The sequence below is a fragment of the Eleutherodactylus coqui genome, chromosome 3 (assembly GCF_035609145.1).
Source record: "Eleutherodactylus coqui strain aEleCoq1 chromosome 3, aEleCoq1.hap1, whole genome shotgun sequence".
Taxonomy (NCBI): Eukaryota; Metazoa; Chordata; class Amphibia; order Anura; family Eleutherodactylidae; genus Eleutherodactylus; species Eleutherodactylus coqui.
Window position 1 is genome coordinate 183,786,692 of NC_089839.1, and position 16,885 is coordinate 183,803,576.

General features: G+C 43.0%; 1 protein-coding gene across 2 annotated transcripts in view; it reads left to right on the forward strand.

Annotated features, from left to right (window-relative positions):
• PTPRG (protein tyrosine phosphatase receptor type G) overlaps nucleotides 1-16,885 on the forward strand; it is a 525,693-nt gene that overhangs the window by 324,206 nt on the left and 184,602 nt on the right. For both annotated transcript variants that reach the window (XM_066596617.1, XM_066596618.1), the window contains exon 7: nucleotides 15,881-16,038. In XM_066596617.1, the coding sequence (XP_066452714.1) occupies nucleotides 15,881-16,038 (158 nt within the window). The remainder of the gene's footprint in view (nucleotides 1-15,880; nucleotides 16,039-16,885) is intronic.

Consider the following 16,885-nt stretch of genomic DNA (forward strand, 5'->3'; position numbering starts at 1 on the left):
GCATGAAAACGGCATGATGTCCGTGGATTTAGACCCAACGATACTCACTCAAAAGACAGCTTTGAGCAAATTTTGAGTGAGAATCGTTGGGTCAAAATGGGCCTTAAAGGGGGTTTTACTCCTGGGAGTCATCTTCTACAATCTCCTCCTTGGCAACTAGGACCTGAAATAAAGTTAGCCTTTATACTCCTTTTGTGACTGCACATGTCTGATCTTCGCAAGAATCTTGAAGTCTCCTATTGTCTCCTACTGCTTGTATTCTCAATTGCTAAACTAAGACTTAGAGGGTTTTCAGAACTTTGACATTAATGAGCTAAGTTTAGGATAGGTCATTAATATCAGATTCAGATCGGTGGGGGGCTAACTCTGTGCTCTGCTAATTAGCTGTTTAAAGAGACTGTAGCATGCTAGCCTTTTTATTCTATACTTGGCACAGTGCTGTACATTTTTGTAGTGTTGTTGCCTGGTATTGCATCTCAGTCCTGGTAACTTAAACGAGACTGAGCTGCAAAAAGACCGTGTGACCAATAATTGTGCTGTCATACACTGAGGAAGAGGCCGCAGATGTTATCAGAGTTGGACCCTCACTGATCTAATAAATATTATTGACATATCTTTAGGAGAAGTCATCATTAAAGGGGTTGTCCCGCGCCGAAACGGGTTTTTTTTTTTTTTTCAACCCCCCCCCCCCCCCGTTCGGCGCGAGACAACCCCGATGCAGGGACCTAAAGAAAGCTTACCGGAGCGCTTACCTTAATCCCCGCGCTCCGGTGACTTCTATACTTACCGGTGAAGATGGCCGCCGGGATCCTCTTCCTCCGTGGACCGCAGCTCTTCTGTGCGGTCCATTGCCGATTCCAGCCTCCTGATTGGCTGGAATCGGCACGTGACGGGGCGGAGCTACACGGAGCCCCATAGAGAACAGGAGAAGACCTGGACTGCGCAAGCGCGGCTAATTTGGCCATCGGAGGGCGAAAATTAGTCGGCTCCATGGGAACGAGGACGCTAGCAACGGCGCAGGTAAGTATAAAACTTTTTATAACTTCTGTATGGCTCATAATTAATGCACAATGTACATTACAAAGTGCATTATTATGGCCATACAGAAGTGTATAGACCCACTTGCTGCCGCGGGACAACCCCTTTAAGTCCTGGAAAACCCTTTCAACATTTTCAGGCTCCTGTGCGAAGTCTTTCAGCCTTTCAGTAACTTACAGCCCTTTTAGACCAGCAGAGTTATTGTTTGAACGAGCAGATGAGGTCTGAGTTGGCTCATTTGATCTCGAGCAGCCTGTTTCGACAGGCAGATACATCATTGGCTCGTTCAAACAAGAAATTATTCAATCTTTCCCATTTGGTGTATAAGTGAATGAGAACAGCTGGGACAGTTGTTAATCACCATGAAATAGGTTTCATAGAGTTAGAATTGTGTGATGGGTTTACTCCAAAAACCATGCCTAACCCATCCATAGTTTGTTTCTGGTATTGCATCTCAGCTCCATTCACTTCAGTGATGCTGTGCTGCAAAAAACACACAAATCACAGACAGATGTGGCGCTGTCATTGAAAGAAAGTACCCATGTTTTTCTACTCTGGTCACATTGCAATTTTCCGAGTTCTGTATAGCATATTTTGATCCTCTCCAGTTCTTAAAAAAAAAATTTAAAAAAAATGACGTCTTCCCTAGACTCCTGTCTCTTTCTACCTCCTTCTAAACCTGTTAGATTTGAAGCCAGATACTACATATAGGATTGGACCATGTGGATTTATTATGCACAGTTAATAATTTACAGTAAAACTCCGAAGCCGGACTGAGTCTTTCATGTTGCACATCAAACTTACTGTATATAGGACCTATGCATAAATTTTTGATATCATTTGTGTATTGCTGGATAGTTTGCAGACTGTGAAAGGCTCTTTGGATTAATTTTTCTCAGTAGAGCTTGCGGACCTTTTAATCGATTAGGTTTGGGATGCAAAGGGCTGCGTTAGACTTTTTAAATAAACTTAACCCAGAGCCGTTTTTAAGTTTTGGCTGAATCGATAATTCTTTCGATGACCTTACTTCCACAGTAGCTTCAGATTGCTGAAAAGTTAAAATAGTTCTAATGTTAACTGGAATAGTGCAAAAAAAAGTTTTAATTGGAACATCTTTTTGGGACATATCCTGTCCACTACTGCAAAATACCAGTGATTGTCTGTTGTCTCTAATATTATGTCGGCGCTCTACCTGAAACTGAATCTTTCAAAAGCCGAACCTCTTGTGGTTTCCAGCATCTTCTAGCCGAACTAAACCTGATATTTCTACTTCAGTCTGTGATGCCACCATCACATCTAGGTAGTGCACCAGCTATGATCAGTGATCTTGGCGTCCTATTTGACTTTGATCTTTCCTTCAATCCCAACATTCCATCACTTGCATGTTCACCTGACCCTAAAAACATCTCCAAAATCTGCCCCTTTTTTGTGGAAACTATGAAAACCCTTATTGTGACTCGGTTAAATTCTTATATTTGATACTGTCTTTCATTACTAATCAGTTTTTCCCACATCAAACTTTCCAATCTCTAAACCATCCTGAATGCAGCAGCCAGGCTTCACTTTTTGTCCAGCTACTATGCCAATGCCTCTCTGTAACAGTCACTGTGCTGGTTGCTTGCCCACTATAGAGAACAGATGTGACAAATTGTAGCTTGATTATGATGGCATTGTGCAGAAAGTTATCTTAAAGGGGTTGTCTCGCGAAATCAAGTGGGGTTATACACTTCTGTATGGCCATATTAATGCACTTTGTAATATACATCGTGCATTAAATATGAGCCATACAGTAGTTATTCACTTACCTGCTCCGTTGCTAGCGTCCTCGTCTCCATGGTTCCGTCTAAATTCGTTGGCGGCTTGCTTTTTTAGACGCGCTTGCGCAGTCCGGTCTTCTGCTCTGAGCACGAGCCGCTTCAGTGTGCTCGCCGCTACAGCTCTTCTGCGCATGCGCAGACGAGCTGTATCTTCTCGGGAGCGCGCTGGAGTGGCCATTCTGCTACCATCCTCTCTTAGAGGAAGGTGCAGAGCCGCCCAGCCGCCCAGCAGAGCCGCCCAGCCACCCAGCAGAGCCGCCCAGCCCAGCCGCCCAGGTAAGTGATGGGTGACGGACTGACGGGGGTGACGCGTGACGGCCTGCCGCTGGGGCCCCGGGGCGTAGCGCGGGGGAGCCGGGGCGTAGCGCCGGTTACCTGCTGCCTGGCGGTGGGTGACTGGTCGGCCGCGTTCAATCCCGGGGTCCGGTTGGCGGCTGCGGGGCGTCTGGTTGTCAGGGAGACACAGCTGGTAGCGTCTCGGGAGCACGCACGTCGGGCTACAGCAAGCGACGGGAAAAGAGCCGGCGGCCATCTTGGGGAAACTTTTTATAAGTTGCTGAAACGCTGGAACTGTAAGTAGAAACCGGCTAGAAAAGTCATTTACATGGGTGATTAGTAATGTATGCTTAATAAGGGGGACTGGGCAAAAAAAAAATTTCACTGCTTCCTCGAGACAACCCCTTTAAGCTTTTAAAAATCTATATTTGTTATATCCTAACGCAACAAAACCCATTGTAAAGTAGCTCACAGTGGTAATGAACCACCCTAAGACCACCTCCACATGGGCGGGTCAGATTCCGCATGCTAATCCAGACCTGGCAGCATCGTCTGAGCAGACCTGATCTTCTTTTTCTTCATCTGTACTACGAATGGTCTGCCTGATTGCGATTCTTTTTTTTTTTCCCCCTTTCCCTCCACGACCAGAAACTGTTCCTTCTCCTCTGTCTACCACCCTACTCAAGCTCTTCATTCTGCTAATGATCATACACTAAAGTCCTCCATAATCCAATTGCACCACTCCCATCTCCAAAATTTTTCCTGAGCTGTACCAGTTCTCTGGAAATGCACTATCCTGAGCAATCGGGTTAATCCCCAATAGCATGGCCTAAAAACGTATGATACAGAATAGTATTGTTTATATGGTTGACCTCTTTATTCTTAGCGACAAAACGGTTGTGCCATTTTTTGTTATCAAAGTTAAAACTATATAGCGTTGTTTCGGCACGAGGGGTTTCTCTAGTCTTGTGAGTGAAAATCTAAAACCGGGTGACACTTTTGGATTAAAACAAATCGCGTTTAGGATTAATTGTCCTACTTTCTAAGTCATTTAATGTTGCAGCTGTGAACGGCAATAAATCTGTAGAAAGTGAAAAATAGGTGTACAAATCTTTCTGGAGAAATTTCTGTTCCAATAATATGCCCCAGGCATAAAATAGAGGAATGGCTGCTGAACCAGTAATCTATTCACGTGCTATGAATGTGAATATACTTAATTTTTTGTAGTAATTTTTAGTTAGGATTTATCATCTTGAAATAATTTTAAGATGGTGTTCCAAAATGTTTCTAATGTACTGGATGGGTAAGAACTGGCGCACTCCAGCCCAACTGCTTTCCATTTTGATGTAATAATTTTCGGAGACCTATTTATTACAAAGTATCTCTGTTTATGCAACGATTTGGCAGCTTCTACGAGACCTTGTCCAAACACTTACAGTTTAGTTCGGAGTGCCATGGAGAGATTAAAGAGGTAATTCAGTGAAGTTTTGGCAGGCAGTTTGGAATTCGATTGACTGTAAGAGTCCCAGAGGAGTAGACGAAATCATCCCTCAACTTTCCATAGAACAACAAAGAGTTGACAACATATCCTGTCTTCATCCAACTTTTCCGGTTTTCAGTCTAAAATAAGCACAGTGCAGTCATATTCTGCAATCTCTGGAAATTGACTGTAACGCTAGAGACTTGGAGAATATAGGACATGGTCCGACATGTAATCATTGCTGTCTCATTGACCTGCTTTATACGATTGTTGGAGACAACCATATTGACCAGTGTTTGGACCAGTTCTTACGAATGCTTGAATATGAAAGGCCAATAAATATAAACTTCTTGTATCAAAATCTAAATACTGGCCATAACTAAAAATTCTACTTTTGTCCTTGCAATCCACTTGCCCCCAACATTTCATTTTCCTGCACAACACTATTGCAGACATCTGCTACTGTCTTCATGTAGACCAAAGTATAAACTTCATAACAACCCAGCAAAGCTTAAAGGGTGTATAGGATATACTCCAAATGTCAGATTCTGTATAATTGACCACCTGAATTGTACATTACATGTGTAGACATGCGATCCCCGAAACATTGTTGATGGCTGGGAAAAGAGAAGGCATCCAAAGATGCCAAAGGGAGGTTTTAAGTAAAAAATGGTCTGCACCAAGTTATTAAGTATGTATAGTTAAGAGATTTACTAAGAATTGGCTTGCAAGTGGGGTATGACCTAGATGCTGCATGAATGGTATTTGCATCATATGGATAGGGCTTGGGCTGCATAATTTATCAGACTACCCTTTCATGGCATTGTTAGAGTAGATCTGCCAGTACATGTAGGCATAGCAACAGTTGTGTCTAAAAGATGACTGACTTTGCAAACTACTAATGGAATACCAGTGTATCACATTGTATGCCAATCAAACATGTAATGTTACTTATCCATCTCCCTATGGCTATGCACGGAGTGGCTGAAGTTGTCATCCAACTTCTGAAGGTTACTTTGCTGTTGACTAGATGGTAAAACATAACAGCTTAGTGGCTGAACCTAAGCTCTCATTCAGTTTGCTCCTGAATGCATGTCAAAAAGCAAAGCTAGCAGCACAGCATTTTTTTACTGTACAATATACTTTTTCATATAGGCTTAAGGTTTACACATACTGTCTTCTATTGACTTGCTTATATCCTGTCTAAAGGTTGCAATATGTTTTAGATAAATATGGCTAAATCTGCCGATTTTCAGTTGGAGTGGCCAAGCATCTAATGTCTGAGGTGTCTGACCCTCCCCTAATGACAGATGCCAGGGAAAAGGGAAATCGGGTATGTTGAATTTCAGCATGCCCAGTCCTTTCCCCTCAAGGGAGATAAGCCACCTGGCAGTGGCTTGTACTCTCTATTTGTTGAAAACATGTGCATACTTTGCTGAGCTGCATGTATATGATGGAATCAGGAGGACAACTATCTAAAATATATGGACAGCAATAATTACATCTAAGGCTTCATTCACATGAGCGTATATCAGCTGCGCTTTTACGACCAGCTTATATACGCTGCCCACCTGATGCATTGATTTACAATGCATCAGTTCAGATGGGCATATTCCCATGGGCCAATATTCCTAAAGAACGATTTCATCACCTTGTGGAATCTACACTGTGATGAATTGCTACAGCTCCGAAGGCCAAAAGAGGTCTAACACACTACTAAATGGGTGTGTCTAATAAAGCAGCTGCAGCGTCTGCAGAGCAGGACCACAACCGAGGAGACAGCGGGGATAGATATGGTCACTTGTCACGGTGGCTCACTGTTCCCTCCCTGGTTATGGGTAGCAAGGAAACCGTCCACATTGCCACAGGGGAAGGGCACGGGAAATTAAATGGTAACCGGCAAAGTTACCTGTAAGTCTAAGGTTGTCACGGCTGACGCCACCGTTCCTTTTTTCTGATGTGACTCCTCACTAGAATAGAGTCCACACAGAATTAGTACTTTTCTGGACACACCAGGAACGATCGATGTCCGCTTTACTGAACGTAGTAAATCCAATAGCAGTCTAACAGCATATTTAGTGTAGTAGCGGTTGAGGTTAACAGGCATACACACAAAGTCCACAGTCCCAGTTATCTGTGTCTTGTCTCTCTCCTGGCATCAATTCTCTCAACACCAGCTGGCTCACACTTACTCTCTGAACACTCGCATACGAGCAGCTCTTCGTCCTCTTAATACCTGACATTAATCTTGTGGGCGCTTGGTGTTGTCAGCATAGGCTGCATATCCAATAATCTCTCTTCTCTCTTCCATTTTTCACCACACACAGACTGATGGTGTCTGTGTGTAGGCAGTCTCTGTGTATGGCACTGCCCGCAAATCACACATCGTGGACATGCGCAGTGTGATTATTTTATTTCTGTAATTCCCTGCTCTGTCCAGAGTGGAGATACGTATGGAAATGCTGCCCATACACAATGTATTGCGTATCAACAGCATATCATACGCAGCCCTTGTATGGTATGGTACGCAGACAAATTTCTTTTGCTTATCGATTTATTGTTCCATGCACACCTGCATATGGACGCTGCAAGTCCATTGACCTTCATTGCCTCCTTTCGTTGTGCGTGCAGCGCACACGTGATACGCGGTGAAAACACGGTCGTGGATATGAACTCTAAAGTACAGTATAAAATAGTTGTGCAGAAAGTGAATTTTATATTACCACTATGGATGTCATTGCTGAGTTTAAGAACACAAAGCTACCGGTTAGGCGACTTATGATTTAATTCAATTTCCTCTTTTTCTTTATGATCTATTTTCTTCTTAGTCGTATATATTTGTGTAGTTTCCAAGGGAGCGCCTTTGGTTTGAATCACCTTGGGATGACCCGCAGTGCAGCGGAGATCAAAGCACTTACTACAAATAGTTTAGACTAGAAGAGTGAAGTTCTCCTTTTGTGTTGGGCAATTGATGGAAAAAATAAAATGAAGAGGATCAAGACATAAGACTGGAGGGTTTGCATGTTTGGGGAACTCTCCTTTGTGCTCCTCGAATTCATTTGTGGGGGAAGTTAAAACCTTCCCTCTTTTTTTAGTGCTTGCCGCAGTACATCAGGGATTGAATATGACTCAGACAAGAGTAGATTATTAAAGTAAACAGATATTGTATTGCAAGATATAACCTGAGAGCGTGAAGATGGCAATGAGTGAGCTGGCGGGACTACTTGACTTCACATTTTGTCTCAGTTGTAATTCACCAGTCTAGAGCATAATGCAGTGATCTTACTTGAAGTGTTGTATTGGATTCTTTTGAATTTCACATAATGTGCTTTCATGTAGATGTAGATAGAGCATACATTGTAATGAGCGAGGATGCAATTGTGGAACCGAGCCGCTGGCTATTACCAGGGATGGGTTCCTAGGGAGCAGCGATGCTGTTAGCGGCATCGGACTGTGTGGCACATACTTTCCTTAACCCTTATTTTTGTATACTTACACTTAGATGGAAGATACCAAAGATTTGAGGACACATGATTTTAATGTTTTTAAACATGCTGGGTGAGAAGCAATGATTAAAGTAAAGCGGTATCTAAAAATTTCATCGAATTCTTGTATAATTGGGTTTGGCCAGCTAAGAGTCAATTATTAAAAATTGACATTACTGAGACTTGATCTGACCATGCATTTTAGATAGCCGTTGGCCAAACACTCCTAACATTGCTATATGTCCCTTCCGACCCGCGTACACATTCATGCTTAGCATAGCTAGGCATACAGGTAGTCTGAATAGGGGAAGGGGTAGACCACTGCCAGTATCCTCCCACGGTGGCTTTACCTTTCCAAGAACAAAAGGATAAAACCTGTTGTATCCACCTTTTCTAATCCTGTTCTGCGGCCTGGGAAGAGGTTGAGTACCCCAAAAACATTAGATGATGGTCCGACTCCAAAAAAAACAAACCAGCAGGTCCTCGCCGATATTGATCTAATGTGTAGGATGGCTTTACTTTAGGAACATGGCCAACTTGTGTTCCAAAGTACACAGTATGGCTGTAATCTTTACACTTCTTGCCAGTAGTATATGTTGTTGTGGTATGAAAACTGCTCTGTCTACTGATATGTTGCTGGAGTCAATCTCCTTTCTAGCCAACCAGAGAGTTTGGGTGATGGGACTTGCTGATTATGCAAAAAGACCTAAAGCAAAGTCTTATTGTTCCGTAATTTATGGACAGAGATTAGAGATGAGCGAACGTGCTCGGCCATGCCCGAATACCGCGATTTTCGAGTACTTCCGTACTCGGGCGAAAAAAAATTCGGGGGTCGCCGTGGCGGCGCGGGGGGTTGCAGCGGGGAGTGGGGGGGAGAGGGAGAGAGAGAGCTCCCCCCCTGTTCCCCGGCGCACCTGAGTACTTTTCACCCGAGTAGTGAAGTACTCGGAAATCGCGGTATTCGGGCGAAAAAGGGGCGTGGCCGAGCACGTTCGCTCATCTCTACCAGAGATGTTTTAAGCTCTTGATCCCAATACACATTCTGTAACAGGTACTTATGTTCTATTTTTAATTGTCAGGCAGACAGATGTAGAGCAACGTTGCACACACTGTTTTGGCTTTTAGATTTTTTTTTGGCACCATCTGGGGTACCTCAGGCTTCCACCCATGACAAGTGGGATATGGTCTTTGTTGTGGGGCCTCCAAGCCATTACATGCATAGATAGCAATGTGGCATTACATGCATAGATAGCAATGTGGCTGTTGACGCTGCCCTGAGTAGAAGTGCAGTACCTGATGGTCTGAACGGGACCATAATAGAAACAGGCTGTAGTCAGGGCTGGCAGCACAGGTCCAAGCTGAAGGTCAAGGCAGGCAGTAAGGAAGTCCAGAACTGAGGTCAGGAAGCATGGAAGACGGAATAGTCAAAGTCAGGCAAGGGTCAGACCAATTGCTTAGACATCCACCCTACGGTAGAGGTCAGAGCGCGAATACAGGAGAAGGAAAGAGCTGGAGCACGGAGCAACCACCCGTGACTATAGGAGCAGGTGAGCCGAATCGGAAGCACACCATGACAGTAATACTGGTAACCATTCTACTGTTATGCTCCTACTTTGATGCAGTGATGTGCAACCTGTAGCTGTCTAGCTGTTGCAAAATTATAATCCCTGACCTGACAGCGATGCCGGGAGTTGTAGTTTTGCAATGGCTGTAGAGCCACAGGTTGGAGATCACGGCTTTAATGTGTTACAACTAAGCCAATTTGCTTTTCAGACCTATCAGTAGACGCTTCATAAAATGCTAAATTCCTACCTGCTTCTTAATTTATAAGGTGAAAGCCATTCTTAACCTTTTATCCATCATTCATTCATGTGTAGTGTAGTGCAGCATTTAACTCAAGGATTGTGTTCTTATAAATTACTTCCCATTTTATCACACGTTTTACATTTTCACTTCAGTCTCTATTTTATTTTGATTCTCCAAGGCGAAACACAGAGATAAAGTGAAGCTGTGAAGAGTTTGGTATTTAGAGATTCTGTCACCATCTTTTTGCACCCCTCATTGAGGGCGGTATGGCACAGTGACGGGCATGCTGATTACAATGATATGCCTGCCGTGTAGATCTGTGCAGTAGTTTTGAAGAAACCTGTCTTTTATCAGTGGCAGCATATGCATAGAGGACTACTTTAAGTAGTCCTCGATATTCATGAGCTGTAAGTTAGCCACACCCACCCTGCCCTCCAGACACTGATTTACAGCTGTCTGCTCATTACTGTGCATAGAGAGATAGCTGCCAATCATTGGCTGGAGGGCAGGATGGGTGTGGTTAGGCTGCAGATCATGAATATGCAGGACTAGTTAGTAGAGATGAGCAAGTATACTCGCTAAGGCACATTACTCGAGCGAGTAGTGCCTTAGCCGAGTATCTCCCCGCTTGTCTCTAAAGATTCGCGAGCCGGCGCGGGTGACAGGTGAGTTGCGGGTGGGAGAGAGGGAGAGAGATCTCCCCTCCGTTCCTCCCCGCTCTCCCCCGCCGGCCCCTGAATCTTTAGAGATGAGCGGGGAGATACTCGGCTAAGGCACTACTCGCTCGAGTAATGTGCCTTAGCGAGTATACTCGCTCATCTCTACTAGTTATGTGTCTGGGTGCTACTAATAAAATGCAAGTTTCTCCAAAACTACTGCACAGATACACACAGCAGACATATCACTGTTCATTTCCTAAATGTGCAAACTGTACTCCAGTCCTAGAAACCGGTCTGTATTTACACTTATTTAAGTTCAACCATAGCACAACAACCAGAGTCACCCTCTGCTGCTTTTCCAGTTTCCTGAGAGGTATGTGTGGTGCAGTGCCTTCCTTTCTTTCCCACAGCACTGACCCATAAGTTTCTGATGACCAGTTTCTCTAGATGTACAGCAGTGTGTCGCTTTTCTGCACACAGTGGTGCGACTGACTTGGCTGCCTCTTTCTCCCAGCAGGGTAGGCTTGGAGGACCCACGCTCACTCTTTCTGCACCAACAAACTAACTGCATCACAAGTCCTGTCAGGAAATGCTGCTGTTAGCGGCAGAGGATTCTGTAGCACATACTTTCCTTAACCTTTCTTTCTATACACTTATAATTAAATGGAAGATGTCTTAAAGTTGAGGACACATGATTTTAATGTTGCTGGGTGAGAAGCAATGAATAAAGATGTATCTAAAAATTTCATTGAATTCTTGTATAATTGGGTTTGGTCAACTAAAAGTAAATTACGTTTTTAGGTCCCTTCCAACTCTACCATTCTAAGATTCTATAAATGGAAGTGTTTAAACAAAGGATGCACAGACATGTGTCTGGGATGATTTAGGGATCCTGCATTGAGCAGGAGGTTGGACCTGATGACCTCTGGAGGTCCCTTCCAACTCGACTATTCTATGATTCTATTAAAAATTGACATTACTGAGACTTAACCAGGCTATCCATTTTAGATAGCTGTCGGCCAAACTCTCAGTTGACATACATTTCTTCCGACCCGCATACACATTCATGCTTGGCATAGCCAGGCATAGAAGTATTCTGAGAAGGGGAAGGCATAGAGTCTACCCCTACCCCTTCTCAGAATACTTGTATGACTGTCTATGCCAAGCATGAATGTGTATGCTGGTCGGAAACTGGTAGACCACTGCGAGTTGTAAACCAGGTGATTTAAACCTCACCAATCAGAAAATTGCCCAATGGAAAACACTCCCAAGGGTGCTGTTATACCAACTGGTCACTAGATGCCACTGCAACATAAAGTTCTACATTAGCCTTTATAAATTTTAAAAGCTATAACTATTATCTGTGCAGTTTACAGACATCCCAACAGTGTAGTCCCCATACACCTCTGCCAATCTACTGCGAACTTTGTCTCAACCCTTGCACAGTCTGGCTTGGATTCCTGCTGCCTTTGTTCCATGACATGGTATCATTAAACTATGATAAAGGAGTGACCATATAACCTGCTTTTACATGAGTGAAGAAAAATTAATTGACTTCATCCCGTTTCTGATCATTTTTTATGTATCTGGGCACTTCTAATTGTCATAAAACAGGCAAGAAGTGTGATGCTTGAATTTTAAACAGGCTCCACATTGTGGTGATCTTGCAGGTCTATCATTCATTATTCTCTCCCAAATAGTTAAACTAAAGAACAGAATTAAATGAAGTGTAGACTGCTTAGTACACTGTGTATTTAATATGAAAATCATCCATTATTCATGGCCTGAATTTGAATAACTTTGAATTTAGCATTCCTGTTCTTCTATCACTTTGATGAACAATTAATTATTAAAAAATGATACTGTCGGCATATGGCGAGGATTTCTGTACATTGTCTCTATTACTCCTAGTACATCAGCTTTGTAATTCTCCTATAGAGTATCGCAGCTTGTGGGTTACATTACACAATGCCTCTTTAATGAGGGAAGAAACTCGCTGTTGGGGATTAGTATGTATTAAATATGTTTTACAAATGTTTTATTATGCTAATAGAAGTCATTTACATTTGTGTGTTTCTCTTAGAATGACTAGTCTATAACAATCTTTGAAATGCTGCTTAGAGGAGTTGTTTGAAACTGAATTATTGATGACCTATGCTCAGGATAGGTCATCAATAGTTGATTAGCGGAAGTCCACCATCTTGGATCCTCACTGATCACCCAGTCTTTGTGTTCATGCACTGGGCTGACTTTTGCAGGAAGCAAACGACTCCGTTCTTATTGCAGTGGTCAGGCTTGGTATTGCAAGCCAAGTTCCCTTCGCTTCAATGGGAGCTTTGCTTGTAATATCAAAGCTGGCCACTGCAGTGAAAACAGAGCTGCTTGCTTCCAGAAGAACTGAGCTCCATGCAGGAGCACACTGGTCCAGAGAACAGCTGATCAGCGAGGATCCAAGGTGACAGACCCCTGCTGATTTACTGTTGATGGTCTATCCTTAGGATAACCTCTTTAAGAGGGTGAAGTTCTTCTACAATGGATCATTCTAATGCTCAAAAAACCTAAAGAAGTTAATTTACTGTAGCTGTCAACTGTGAGTAACCCTTTTTTCTTAAAAGGGTCCAAAACAGCAAGTGTTCCATTTTTCCTGCAGTGCCCCCAAAGGGGATATGGAGTATTACATAGTTCTTGCTGTGTAATGCATGGGTAGGAAAGGTACCAAACAGGTACAAAGAGACTCATTGCAGCCACTCCAAGAGATGAAGTTTATAACAGAAGGATTCCCCTCTGGTTCTGTAAACCATACAGCCCATGTAAAGGCTAAGGACTAATTAACAAGGACTGATAATTGCCCATCTGTAATGAGCACCATTCAACATAGTATGTCAATTGGTGTTCGTTCACTGCTGTTCTCACGCAGCAAACAATTGGATTTATTGGGAAATTAGTTGTTCATACGATTGCTCGTCCCCATAGGGCTGTTATTGGTCAGAGGAGATGTACAGCCAGTCAGCAAGCATTTTTATGCTTGCATCAACTGTTGAATGGGTAAATGGTCATGCCCAATAATTGGCCTATGTACGTGCGCCTTAAGGCCCTTTCTGTTGTGATTTTGGATCCATATCTAGAATATGAAACACTTTTTAGAGTTTGCATGGATATGGGTTTTGCTTTACACTGTTGTCCTACCGCAAATTGATAGCATATAGTGCTGGGATATAGTGAAGTGTTACTGATCCACCACAATGAAAATTATTTTTGTTGCTAAATGGTTGAGATCCCTACCCCTAATCAGACCCTCATCTTTCCTTTGGTTGGTTTGTACTTGATGGTTCCTGTTCAAGGTCGAATTCATGTGAGTGTTGAAAACCTCATTCATTTAATAAATAAATTACCTGAAAGTGATGCAGAATAAGTTGGCGCTATGCACCTAACAAGTCCCTTTCCTCCTTTATAGCATAGACTATTATTCAATACAGTTCTCCACCCTAGTTATAAAAAAGAAATTGGGGTCCAATTTTTAACATCTATTTGCCTTAATAGGGCATGCGGACAGGGGGAGTTTGATTAAAGCAATCCCTTTATTTTGCTATTGGTTGGTTTTGTTTTCACTGTGTTGCATTTCTTGTAGTCTTACACTGCAATGAATGTCGACTTTGCCCCTTCTTAATAGCTTATGAGTTAATGTTATCCTTTCAACTCCTTCACACACAAGTTTACAGCTTCCTTTGCAGAGATAAAAACGGAGCAGAATGTTGTTCAGTGAAGATGTCCAAAAGAATTGTTTGATTTCCTACAAATCTCTGAGCGCACATAATATATAATTTGCAGTCAAAATTATGCAACCCCTATTGCAAATTGTAAGTCACTGAAGGCAGCAGAAAGCCCCAAAGAACAAATCTACGATTCCCTATTGCAAACTGGGTTTTTTTGCCAAATTTATAAACATTTGGCTGTTTGCAAAAAACATTGAAGGGAGAACAAGTTAAGTAGTTCATCATAACTAACATGACAAGTGGTTTTGTAAGGCCCCCTGCATAGAGGCGGTAATTCTGCTCTGGGATTTCCGGCTGTGCCCGCTGCCATAGGATTGCATTAGAAAATGCAATCCTATGCATACAGCCGCGATTTGTCCGCATGAAAATACGCGCGGAAAACGAATCGCGGCATGTTTTATTTCTGAGCGAGTCTTCCAGAGGCCCTTACAGAAACGTCAACTGTGACGGGCCGGCTCTGCTCTGCGCATAGCAGAGATGGAAGACGCCGGGAGCGGGTGAGCCACAGGCCTTTGCAAGGGCACGGGTCCGCATCCCGTTGTGAGAGTTCTCGCAGTGGGATCAGACCCGGCCATCTGCAGGCGGCCTTAGGGAGGTGAGTAGTGACCTGCTCCCTTTTACTTATGGCATTCTGGATGGAGCTCTAGATTTAGGTTAGACTATGCTGTCAAAGTTGGCCACAAGCAGAGGTAATTGCTAATAGAAGTGAGTGGAGCTATTAAAGAACATTGGGAAGACCCAGTAAAGGGTTCTGGTTGGCTGTGTAGCATCATGTGATACAGTGGAGAATGTTTGTTTGTTTTTAGGTTGCGCCATCACGTACTATCCACCTGCTTTATTTTCTCCACACAACATGCCATGTTTAATGACAACTGCAGTCTCAGAATTATTCAACGCCCTTGATAAAATCTACCGATTTTTGAATAAGGATGAAATTGCTCTTTTTATATCGACCTGTGGGGAAGATGGTGTTTCTGCAGTTGTCATTTGACAGCCTCTTTGTGATCTCTGGAAGGGCTGTGTGGTAATCCTGTTAAGTCATTGGGATACACTTTGGTGGACACATCTATGGCTTGTCCATTGTACTGAGAGTCAAATATATGGTGGTAATATCTGATACATAGCTAAACTGAGTTCCAATTAAGTTGGTTGCAATTTGTTTCAATGTGATTGAGATTCCAAAACTAGATTGTGAGCCCAATGGGGACAAGGACCAATGTGAATACATTATTCTTTCTGATACCTGGATAGAAAAGTTAACTTTTTGCTTTAATTATAATACAGTGTAACACCGTTGCATATGTGCTGCTTCTCTATATGCTGCCAGGGTTAACTGTATTTTCCTATAAATGCGCCGCATACCATAGGGATATAAATAATTCAGCTGAGAGTGACTAATTTCTCAGCATATTTGCATTTGTTAAACGTGGTGACATCTGTATAATGCTCGGTTAAGACAAGGATGATATCTAATGATAAGCAATAGACTAAACAAAATAATAATTAGAATACAAAGTATCTCACGTTTGTTTTTCTTGTCTTGCAGAAAAAGAAACTTTTCTGGATCCGTTTATTTTAAGAGATTTACTGCCGGCATCTTTAGGTAGTTTTTACCGCTATACAGGATCCCTAACGACTCCTCCATGTAGTGAAATTGTGGAGTGGGTCGTTTTTAGCAGACCTGTTCCCATCTCTTATCAACAGGTAAGTTACTAGTCAACTAATGCGTTATGTTCCACCCCAAAATAGTAGTCTTCAATAGAAAAATCCATGAGGATAAATCTTTGTGACACTAGTACAACCTTTTCTTTGTTTCTGCTAAGACACTAACAACCTGATGGAAAATAGTACCCAGACCTGGTTAGTTCAGCATCTGATCTTAGTGAATTATGGGAAATCTAAGCAGAGTCTAAGCTCTTTCTATGGGAACTGCAATTGGCACAAATAATGGAAAGAATTGTCCATAGAGGACATCCTGTTGTTGTTTACTACATTTAGAGTATTGTCACGTCCCTTTCGTATGTGAACTGTGAACAGTAATTGCAACGAACACCCAAAACACTTACATAAAATACCTGCATGCATAAACAAATGGAATTGCTACATTGAGGTGTTGGTTCGTATTTTAGCCAATATACTTAAAGGGGTTGTCCCGCGGCAGCAAGTGGGTCTATACACTTCTGTATGGCCATATTAATGCACTTTGTAATGTACATTGTGCATTAATTATGAGCCATACAGAAGTTATCAAAAGTTTTATACTTACCTGCTCCGTTGCTGGCGTCCTCGTTTCCATGGTGCCGACTAATTTTCGGCCTCTAATGGCCAAATTAGCCGCGCTTGCGCAGTCCGGGTCTTCTGCTGTCTTCAATGGGGCCGCTCGTGCAGAATGCCGGCTCCGTGTAGCTCCGCCCCGTCACGTGCCGATTCCAGCCAATCAGGAGGCTGGAATCGGCAATGGACCGCACAGAAGCCCTGCGGTCCACAGAGAGAGAGGATCCCGGCGGCCATCTTCAGCAGGTGAGTATGAAGACGCCGGACCGCCGGGATT